General features: G+C 48.2%; 1 protein-coding gene across 1 annotated transcript in view; it reads right to left on the minus strand.

Annotated features, from left to right (window-relative positions):
- Positions 1–8,541, minus strand: part of FAM168A (family with sequence similarity 168, member A) — a 22,677-nt gene extending 14,136 nt beyond the window's left edge. The window contains exon 1 of the mRNA XM_010021855.1: positions 8,462–8,541. Within this exon, the coding sequence (XP_010020157.1) occupies positions 8,462–8,495 (34 nt within the window). The 5' untranslated portion in view covers positions 8,496–8,541. The remainder of the gene's footprint in view (positions 1–8,461) is intronic.
- Between the last annotated feature and the right edge of the window lie 3,144 nt (positions 8,542–11,685).

Below are 11,685 nucleotides of genomic sequence, written 5' to 3' on the forward strand. Positions count from 1 at the left end.
AAGGCCAGGCTGGACACAGGGGCTTGGAGCAACGTGCTCTAGTGGAAGGTGTCCCTGCCCGGGGCAGGGGGTTGGAACTGAATGAGCTTTAAATCCCTTCCAACACAAACCATTCCATGATTCTATTTATGATGGATATGCCTCTGAGGCTCCTACAAGGTTTACAATAAGCTTAATTCCCCAGGCAGCCCCATTACTGTGTTCTTGAGTGCCTCAAACTGGTGGGACCATTTGTTCTTAGAAAGCTTTGCCAGGCTCTACAGGATATTCACCTCCTCGCACCCCAAGACATCCACCTCAGGAGACCTATTGATGTCCCTAAACAGTCAGTGGGCACCTATAGAGGATGGCTGAAAGCACTTATGTGAGGAAAGATGATGCCTACGCTCTCCCTCTGCAGAGCACTGTTTCCTCCAGGGAGGACGGACCATTTGTTCTTAGAAAGCTTTGCCAGGCTCTACAGGATATTCACCTCCTCGCACCCCAAGACATCCACCTCAGGAGACCTATTGATGTCCCTAAACAGTCAGTGGGCACCTATAGAGGATGGCTGAAAGCACTTATGTGAGGAAAGATGATGCCTACGCTCTCCCTCTGCAGAGCACTGTTTCCTCCAGGGAGGACCCAGAGGAGGAAAGGGACACAACATCCCCATGGACACCCCTAATTTCCAAGGGCTGATTTTAGCAATATCTCTTCAGCTCTGTGAGGACACTGGAGTAATGGATGAGCAGCATTATTCTCCCCTGCATTATTAATAAATGCAGCTGAAGCATGCGCCAGCCTCCATGTGAGATGTGTGTGTCCTACTTTCAGGAAAAGAAAAAGGCTTATTTTTAATGAAGGAAGCTAAACCAAACCACCCATCTCAGGAAGACAGAATGCCTGGGAGAGAACATGCTCCAAGGTTAATGGACTTCTAAACTGGAGTGCCTCATGTCTCTGCAGCACTGATCGGATGCACTCATTTTTACAGGCTTGGAAGGGATTGTATTTTAATAACACTGTCCTAAATAAGCAGGCTCATTGCAAGCAGCAGTTAATGCAATGCTGATGTTTTGCAGTGATCTTGGAGCTTCCCTTGTGTCTTTAAAAAAAATGTGGATAAACACAACAGGAGACTCACACAAGGCAGAAACGTGTGTTTCAATGAGGATGGAAGGAAATTCATTCTCTTGCTTGACCTAGGGCTCTTTTGGCTGAGCAGTGGCTGGCTGTTATCTACACCTTGGGAAGGGTCACTTTGAAATAAGCTGGTGAAGAATTTATCATCCTTTTGGTGCTCAAACCTTAGCAGATATTCACCAGATACTTGACACTAGAAGAACTTATGGTCCTTTCCAACCCAAACTGTGATTCTATGGCACTGCGAGTGGGAGGAATCAAGACTAGTTCCAGTTCCCATCTTCCTTTCCTCACTGTTGCTGGACCTGTATGGACCAAAGGGACTCTATAGACTTCTCTAAGCTCCTCACCATGTCTCCTTATGCTTCAAGGCCCAGTTGGACACAGAGGCTTGGAGCAACCTGCTCTAGTAGAAGGTGTCCCTGCCCATGGCAGGGGTTGGAACTGGATGAGCTTTAAGGTCCCTTCCAACCCAAACCACTCTGATTCTATGAGTGAAGCAATTGCAAAGTTTAGGACACTAAATCACTACATTTTCCATGTGGATCCCAAGGTCTTGGGAACCACGAGGTCAACAGAAGAGCGTGAGCATCACCAACTTCTACTTTGGCATCAGGGACTATAGTGTGAGTGTCTGGAGGACATCAAGGATGAAAGCAGATGGTGCACAAGCAGCAGCTATTTGAAAACTAGAGTGAAAATTCACCACTACCAATGTACTTCCCTTGGAGTGAACCACACCAAGGGCAGGAGCCGAGGGGAGCCTTCACCTTCACTTGGTGGTTCATCTCTTGCTAAGATTTTGAATGGAAGTGAAGCAAAACTCATGAAGTTTGGGGCAAGAGACACCCAACCAGAGAGAACATGGCTGAGGAACACCTTTAGGATGGAACCTTGTCCAGAACAGCTTCTTTCAAGACTGGCGTCTTACAAGTTCATCAGTCACAAGCAAAGGATGCTCTTCCCACCCTTTTCAACCTCTATTCCAAGCACTATTAAGAGGCACATTTGCCCACTTAACCTACATATGGAGAATCAGCTATCCCAGCAGATGAAACTTGGGTTTGTGATTGCTTTTATAGTGATCCTGATGGATTTCTGAGAGCAGATACCAATCCCCACCCAGTCTTGAAACAGAACTTGGTTGGTGAAGCAGATGCTTTTGAAAGCAGCAGTTCTGCTGGGAACACACAGCGTCTCTCTCTGCAGCGAGGCAGCTGAAGGCTCAACATCTAAAGTCTCTTATAAATACATGTTAGAATTAGTCTGCTGTTGCTGAATCAAGGATTTTCAACACAAAGCTGATCCCCTCTGAGGCGAAGTGGGTTTGATGGGTGCCAGGAAACCCAACAGCAGGTTATTCTCCACAGCAGGGTTATTCCCAGCCTCCTGTATGACAGCAGCTGATTCAACCTGAGTAAGTGCTCTCTGCACCGATACAGACAACTGGGTTTAACTCAGCCACTGAACCACAGCGTGACTTCAGCTCAACTCCATTTAACAGAGCTGAGGACACTGCCTGCTCTGCTGCATGTACCCACTGCTGGAATGTGCAGTGGAGTTGTTTCAGAATCCCAGAGTGGTTTGGGTTGGAAAGGACCTTAAAGCTCCTCCAGCTCCAACCCCTGCGACGGGCAGGGACACCTTCCACTAGAGCAGGTTGCTCCAAGCCCCTGTGTCCAACCTGGCCTTGAACACTGCCAGGGATGGAGCAGCCACAGCTTCTCTGGGCACCCTGTGCCAGCGCCTCAGCACCCTCCCAGGGAAGAGCTTCTGCCTCAGAGCTCATCTCAGTCTCCCCTCTGGCAGGTTCAAGCCATTCCTCAGTGGACCTGCTTCCCAGAGCTGGAAATGCAGCATCTCCCTGCAGCACAATCAGGATCTTAAACCCCATAATTCAATAAAAACTGGCAGGGAGATGCAAGTAGCTTAAAAAAGCCTCTAATTTTAAGCCTGGATTGCCTCTGTACCCTTTGCTCTGCCTCTAAAGATAACACTGATGGATGCTGTCCTCACTTCCAGCATCACCCAGGCTTTTTTTCTCCATGAAACAGCATCCATGAAATCATCTTTCCTCCCTGCTGCACATGAACAAGCTGAGAGCTCTGAACCATGCCTCCAACAAGATAAATCTCTGAAGAGTGGGGGAAAGAACCCTGTCCTGATATTAAATTGCATTGATTTCAAGAGCTGTATCATTATGTATGGGAAGGAAGGAAGGAGGTTTCTGCACAAGAGGAGTTGGGTTGAGAAACAGCAAGTTCAATCTTCTCCATTTCCTCGCTAATGTAGTGCTTAGCTGTATTGTGTTATACACTGAAGAGTGTTGTTCTTGATGCAAAATGACCTGTCAGCTTACTGGAAATAAGGAGATTTCTAATATGGAAATTATTAAAAGCATTTTCTAAGCTCCACAAACAGAGCAATGAATTCAGATGTCAAGGTGGCTGCCCAGGCTTCCTTGCCTCAGCATTGAGCTGCGCAACAAAAAGATCTGGTGAGGAGGGGACATATAAATGATGAGAGGCTTTTCCTTTAGAGAAAGCAAGTAGGTTAAGATTAGGCTTGTACTTCAGAAGGGGAGTGAATAAAAGGCTGCCTGGCACAAAGCAGATTGACCAGGGCTTTCCTTTCCCCTTTCACATCATGCAAATGTAAAGCAACAGACAATGATTTGCATTGCTTTAAAGAAAGGACTACATGAGGAACTGGAGCTTTAATTAATCTGCAGGCACTGCTTGCTGCAAAGTGTTGTAGTGGTGAAATATAGAAAGGATCAAAGCACGGGGGAGGTGAAGCATCTTTAATGAAGGAGAAGACACCCACAGCCAGAGCCACCAGGACAAAGGTAGGGGAAAATCAAAGTCTTTGTGGGTTTGTGCTTATAAAAGCCGCTGACTAAGAAGGTTTGGGGTGGATTATTCCATACTGAACAATGTGTGGAATCTTCTGAAGGCTCATCTGGCTGTATTCAGGGAGGAGAGACCAAGGTGGATGGACAAGCTGGCCCTTGCTGAGGGTGGGGGCTCCTTTCTGCTGGGTGGAGGACACAGGCTGTAGATGCTGCTGCGGGAATGATGGAGCTCAGGAAGAGCTACCCAAGGACTCGCTGCTGCCCACCTGAGTGACCTCCAATTTCCAGGGTTATCCCTGTGTTTCCTTGTTCATCCTTAGTCTTCTTGAGTGTTTCTTCGCTGTCTGCCATGGGACATTCTTTCTTGTCCTTACTGTGAGTGCAGGCAACTTCTTTGTTCAAGAGAAGGAGCTTGTCCTTCAGCCCACTCCAGGATACACTATCACACACCAGCTGGGTCCCATTTCTCAATGTATTCCTACTATCCCACCCCATGCCAAGAAAGCAATCCCATAAAACACCATCTTAGAGGTCTCCTTCTCTGAGGGTATCTTGACTATGTATTAGAGTTACTTGAAAAAGCATCTACCACCCCCCTTGGGCTCCTGTTTCTCATGAGCATGAAGGATGCATTTCAAGCTCTCCTGGTAGGACAGACAGGAACCCATGGGGAGGCCAAGTGTCTCTTTGGGAAGGTCTCTCTTTCTGTCCACTGAATACAGAAGGATCTGGGCTTCAAGGGTTACAGACCTAAGGTCTATATAGCTGAAAGGAACCAAATATTCCCAAACGTGGCAATTGCTGCAAGATTTCCTAGTTGGGTTTTTTCTTCTTATTTTTAATATGGAAAATCAAACTGAGCTGAAATAAAATCTTTCCAGGGGCATGTGTGGATTCCATCAAGATTTTGCAAAGAAAGGATTTTGTCTGGATGGCAACACATCATTTCTGGGGGTTGTTTCCACTTGGTGTCCAATAGGAACTCCAGCCTCCCAAGGATGGTGTTGGAGGTGTACAAGGAGCAATACAGACCCCCTCCAAATTCCATGTCCTGCACTGATTTGGTGCTTCCTCTCATTTGGGCATCTCCTCACTCCCTGGTAGAGCTGCTGCCTGCACGAGTGGCTGGGGACAAGAGGTCCTCAGAGAAGCTGTGGCTGCCCCATCCCTGGCAGTGTTCAAGGCCAGGTTAGACACAGGGGCTTGGAGCAACCTGCTCTAGTGGAAGGTGTCCCTGCCCGGGGCAGGGGTTGGAGCTGGAGGAGCTTTAAGGTCCTTTCAACCCGAACCATTCTGTGATTTTAAGTCCAGGCCAACATGCAGGAATGCTGCAGGATTTACATCCCTGGCTGAGCCGGGAGAACATTCCCAACCTTTGGCAGGACAAGCTACTAATAAATTTGTGGGGGGTTTAAGGCTGTGGAGCTCTTTTCACTTTACTCTTTTGGTGCTACATCCTTCAGGGAAGCTGAGGGTGCCCAGCACACATCCAGGGGAGGAAAACTTGGTTCATATTACACATCAAGATCTTTAATGGGAAGAAAACACAGAATGGTTTGGGTTGGAAAGGACCTTAAAGATCATCCAGTTCCAACCCCCTGCCATGGGCAGTGAAGCTGAAGACCCTACCAGAAACCAATAAAACCAAGTAAAACACAACAGATCCCTCACAGACTCGTCTGCAGTAAAAGGCTTTATTTAATAACCTTGCAAAGTAAAACTGCATTTAAACTGTGATGGGAAGAAGACAGCATCAAAAGGTTTTGGCAATGAAACCCTCATTCCTGTTCATCAGCCCTGGAAAGCTCCCGAGCCTGGGATCCGTGGATTTTTATGACAACTGGGAGACTGAAAACTTGGCACTGGAGAGGAGAAAGGGATTAGCAAGATGGACACAACGTCCAGCCTTGTGTTCCTTACGCAAGCAGCTATTTCACTCCGATGACTGCGGAACACTCAGCTGAAAGAGGCTTTATTCAGGAGGCTGAAAATCCCACAGCTCTTCTGAGGTGAAGCGTTCACAATAAACATCTCAACCATCTGAAGAGCCATAAAGTCAACACGAAAGGGGAGATACTATTTTTCAGCTCAAATGTGTGCTTGGAAATGGGTGAGAAAGAGATTTTTTCATAAGAAACATGAAAAAAGCACAGTCATGATTTAGAATCCCAGAGTGGTTTGGGATGAAGGGACCTTAAAGATCCTCCAGTTCCAACCCCTGCCCTGGGCAGGGACACCTTCCACTAGAGCAGGTTGCTCCAAGCCCCTGTGTCCAACCTGCCCTTGAACACTGCCAGGGATGGGGCAGCCACAGCTTCTCTGGGCAACAAAACTGCTCTTAAATAGGAGATTTCCTTTTCTTCTACTATTTTTCACCTCCTTCACTCTGGATGAGAGGTACATTTTGAAACTGCTACTTAGCCCTTGGGTTTCTCCCACCCTTTGTCATGCCAAGAGGTTCCATCCCCCAGGTAATTTGGCTGAAAGCAGAGAACTTAAACCACACTTCAAAAATTCCAAGTCACTTGGTCCTTCTGGAGGGCTGGTTTCAGTAAAGTGCTTAAATGGGGCTTTGACTTCAGTGAAGTTATTTCCTGACTGGAGGCCTGACAGAAGTCTTCAATTCCAAAAAGGAAACGACTTCTGTAAAGGTTTCCAAATTTGGGCTCAAAAGCATAAAAGAGCAACTGATTGTTTTAGCAGAGGAACTCAAATATTCCTCACTAAGCACAGAACACTATTAGTCCATGCTGTGGTGTAGACAGCTCCTTGTGGAAAGGTGGGAATTACTCCATGAATCCTGCTTTGGAGTAACTGCTCTGACTTAAAGGCAGTGGAAGGTCCAACTCTGGAATAAGAAGTGTCCTTGAAGTTATTTGACAGCAGCTTCTCTGATGAATTTAGTTTCTGTCCTAACCTACATGAATCTCTTACCACTGGCAGCCCTTGGCTATAAGCATTTCCCCTCCTCGTGTAGATGAGGCGTTCAGCCTCAAAGTGATGGACAGGCCATGACTGGGTTTGCCACCCACATGCTTTGATGGCTTTTGCCTCTCCAGCCAGGCAGGAAGGTTCTGGATGTGTGTGTGTCCTCCTCCATCCAGACCTTTCTCTGCATCCACAGAGCAACTCAACCAGAGCCATGGGCTGGGTACGCGTTTGGCCAAGAGACAGCAGTGGAAACCAGCCAGAAGGGAGGTGTGGAGAGATGATGGTCCACAGCGAGGAGGGAAGGAGCTTGACAGTCTGGTTATGGGTTTTTGTTAAGAAAAATCATGGAGGAATTCAAGTGAAAAATGGCTTTGTGGGTGATAGGAGAGGCCTCCTTCCAAGGAGAGGAGCAGAAGGAACAAGGGAGACACTTGCTTGGGAAGACGTGAAGAAGACAGACATTGCTGGCTGAGCCAGAAGAGCTGTAAGGCTTTGGACACCAAAAATGAGTGGAGTGGACATTGCTTCTCTGAATAAGGACAAGTAGCCTGTGCTAGGGATAAGCAAGACGGAGCACAGAGGGGGGTGTGAGGCATCCCAGCCCATGGCAGGGGGTTGGGACTAGATGATCTCAAGGTCCTTTCCAACCCAAACCATTCTGTGATTCTATTCTATGACATGGTTAAAGCAGTGGATTGGGGAAATCATTTTTGTACCAGCTCTCCAGCAGGATGGAGGAGAATGTGCCAAGGTTGGAGATGGCAGAGGGCAGAGAGCCAGGGCAGGGACTGAGCTGTGGAGGGTGAACACGTTACCCATCAGCCTGGCTGGCAGGATGGCTCATGGCAAGCTGGAAGAGGCAGATGACAAGTATGTCCCAATGGACACGCTGCACAGAGGGAGAAAACAAGTGGCCAAGCTGGAAATGCCAAGGGAAAGCAAGATCTTATGGAGAAGAGTGCAACTGGTGTTGACAAAGATGCCCAGCACAGCAAGGCTAAGACAAGAGTTCCTGAGTTTGGCCAGGAAGAGCTTGATGAATCTTTGGGGGAGTGGGGGGAAGAGCAGAAGCTGGAGAGAAGAAGACAACAGGGCAGACCCAGGGTCTGTCAGTGCCACAGGAAAGAGGGGACAGTAGAGACACAGGACGGGAGATCCAGACACCAAACTGGATGCTGCCACTTCTGCATCTATGAAGGAGGGAGGAAGGATAAGCAGGGGGAAGGCAACCTTGGGAGACACCATGGAGTATTCGGAAGATATTAAAAGCCATCGGTGTTCAGATATCACAGTGATGAGAACTGTAAAATTCCTGGGATTAGTATCAGGATATAATTCATGGCTCAAAAGTACTTTGCAATATAGACAAATATTCCCACTGGAGGTGTGAACTTAATGACAGAGTTAGGAAGGGACGAGCTTAACACAGGCCCCTTCCTGAAAGTGTTTGCTGCCAAACACATGGAACTACTGGATTTTCAACAAGCAGCAAAAGGTAAATCCCCCTGGACCCTTCAACATTCCCAGTCTTGTCTCTACACAGATTTTTACCTGGGGCGTAGCCGGGGCTGCTGGTTGGATACATGTTTGGGTTGTAGGCTGGAGCAGCGGTGGGATAGCCCGTTGGATAACCTGCAATGAGAAAGAAAGAGAAATGATGGTGTTACAACATGGAGAGAAGAGGACAGCACCCCTGGAGAGCAGCAAACAACCTGTGTGTGCAAGGAGGCCATTGGCACAGCTGAGAGGCAAAGTACAGATGTATTCTCACAGTACAGGAAGGAGTGTGAATGTGCCCTACAGACGAACAAGTGACACCATCAATATTTCATCTCTGTTCCTCTAGAAAACAAGGGCAATAACCAGAACGCAGAACACAGGAATGCTCAATGTGCTCTGCAGAAAACTACTGAGAAAATACAGACACTGAACGTAGAACTGAGCTGTGAGATATCCGCCAGCACAGCTCTGTTTGAAACGTTCTCCTTGGCTGCTCGCAGCCATCGTGGTTTGATCACTGGAGCATTTGCAGAGCTCAGCACCCAGCCCGAGTCCTCGATGCTCAGCACTTGCATTAACCAGAGCCTCTTGCTAAAGGGAAGGTAGAGATGTTGCATGAGAAGCTGCCAGCCCCAATATTCACCCATGGCTGCACAAGTGCCAGCCTGGGAGGGACACGATTACCTGCCAGGCCACCTGGAAGGAACACGCACGGCAGCTCCTACCCTTTGATGCCACACGAGGCTTTAATGGGCACTTAGGAAAGGTTGCAGAGCATCTTCAGTTCTCATCATCTTCACTCGGCTCGGTCATAGGGAGGTCAGGGGAAATCATCTAAGCACTCAGGTACATGGAGGCTTGGAAATCACTGCAGAGCCAAGGCCCTACGTGCACCCATGCACAGGGCATGTGTCTTGCACCAAACTAGAAGTTCTTGTCCTCCATGATGGCAGGGGTTGGAACTGGATGAGCTTAAGGTCCTTTCCAACCCAAACCATTCTATGATTCTAGTTCTAAGACCACAGACAACAACCTCCACACCTCAGTCTGCTCCATTTCGCTTTTGGTTACTGCTCTACTTCCATTTCTTGGAAGTCTTCCCAACTGGAAACAGTAACACTTGAATAACTCCATCCCTCCTTACGTGCTCCTGCGTAAATCCCTCCGACAGACCGAATGGAACATGTTCATCTTCCTTTGCTGGCAGAGTTTGGCTTTGCTGTGCTGTCCTGCCACGGCCACTGCTCTGCTTTATCTGTGCATTTCTTTGGCCACCATCCCAGAGCAGAACCAACCCCATGACAGACAAAATGACCCTTGGAGAGTCTTTCCACGCCAAGCTCCACTGAGGCTGCCTGCTGGTTGCCAGCAAAGGCTGGAAAGAGGCAATTAGCACTCCATTCACACCCATCGCCTTGATTTTGCTTTATTAAACACAAGCAGGGGTGGGTCTCTCCTCCCCCTTTCTAGGCAGGAAGATGAACACGTCTCCATCCCTGCCTCCCATGCCCCAAAGCTCACCTGCTCCTTAGCAAGGTGCAGATTCCTCAAACCTGGCACCCGGCACGGAGCCGATTCCTGCGGCAAAATGTGGAGCTTCATTAGAATAAATGTAATGCAACGCTCCTGACCACTGGACTGGAATAAACGACTCTATGTTCTACCCTCTCATTTTCATCAGTGATATATTTGGCTTCTAAATCAGGTTAATTAAAAATTGCTGTAGTTAATGTTGGATAAGCAGCAGTTTAACAGACTTTCTTTCGGGTATTTTTAAGCTACATAAAACCATGTTGTCATCAGAGGCAGGAATATACACAGCAATCAAGCAGCTCCTCGCAAAGTTATTTGCAGACCCTGTGATTGCAAGCAGAACATTAATGAGGAAGATCTTGAATCAGAAATATCCCTGCCTACTCCCTTCATTACAGGATAACCATTTGTTGTCCAGCACATTCAGTGCTCCGAGGTCCTCTGGTTGCCTCTCAAGCGCAATGATCCCACTTTGCCTCCTGACCTATCTGGCTGGGGTGTTAAACCAACTCCAGCTCACTTCGTGACCACACCAAGTGGTCAATTACATTCCCTATAATTCTCTCACCTGTGTTTCTACACTGGCTTTTACCTCCTCAGCACACAGTTTGGTAGCCAATGGCTGTGCATGCATGCCATGGTGATGGGAAGTTCCTTGCTCATCAACGGGTTAGGATCTAGATGATAGCCTCTTGGGGCATCAAGAGGTTCTTCTGGTCTTTGCTGCTGGTTAATCCCTCCAAAGAAGTCCTACTGTTACAGTAGTCATAGAATCACAGGATGGTTTGGGTTGAAGGGACCTTAAGCTCCTCCAGTCCCAACCCCTGGCACAGGCAGGGACCCCTTCCACTAGAGCAGGTTGCTCCAAGCCCCTGTGTCCAACCTGGCCTTGAACGCTGCCAGGGATGGGGCAGCCACAGCCTCTCTGGGCACCCTGTGCCAGCACCTCAGCACCCTCACAGGGAAGAGCTTCTGCCTTAGATCCAACCCAAACTTCCCCTGTTTTAGTCTGAACCCATCTCCCCTTGTCCTGTCACTCCAGTCCCTGATGAAGGTCCCTCTCCAGCACCCTTGTAGCCCCCTTCAGACACTGAAGCTGCTCTGAGGTCTCCAGCAGCTTCTCTTCTCCAGGCTCAACAGCCCCAATGTTCTCAGCCTGGCTCCATACAGGAGGTATGAAGACATCCTCATGGCCTCCTCTGGACTTGTTGCAACAGCTCCATGTCCTTCTCATGTTGAGGACACCAGAACTGTACACAGTATTCAAGTGGCATTCACCAGAGCAGAGCAGAGGGGCAGGATCACCTCCTTCGACGTGCTGGTCATGCTCCTTTTGATGCAGCCCACGATAGTCCTTAATTATAGTCTTTAACTACCAGTCATTAAGTCAACAACCATGCCAAACAGAGTTCTGTGTGGCTACATGCAGCGTATGTTTCATCTGTGTCTCCTGAGATACCACCAGCCCTCACAAACCACCAAATGGAGCAAAATGCCTCTCTTTTACTAGGAGCAAAACTTTCAGCATCAGGTTTATATGTAAAACACAAGCCTGAAATAAAGCAAAGCGCAGGAAAACTGTGGCTCTGGGTGAGCTTTGCCACCCAGCCAAGTACTGAAAGACTTCATTTGCAGAAGTGACTCAGAGTAGGCCTGCAGAGAAGGACTTGGGGGTGTTGGGTGAGGAGAAACTGAACATGACCTGACCTCAGTGTGTGCTTGAGCCCAGAGCCCCCCGTCTG

This window comes from Nestor notabilis, unplaced genomic scaffold (genome assembly GCF_000696875.1).
Source record: "Nestor notabilis isolate BGI_N333 unplaced genomic scaffold, ASM69687v1 scaffold6829, whole genome shotgun sequence".
Classification (NCBI taxonomy): Eukaryota; Metazoa; Chordata; class Aves; order Psittaciformes; family Psittacidae; genus Nestor; species Nestor notabilis.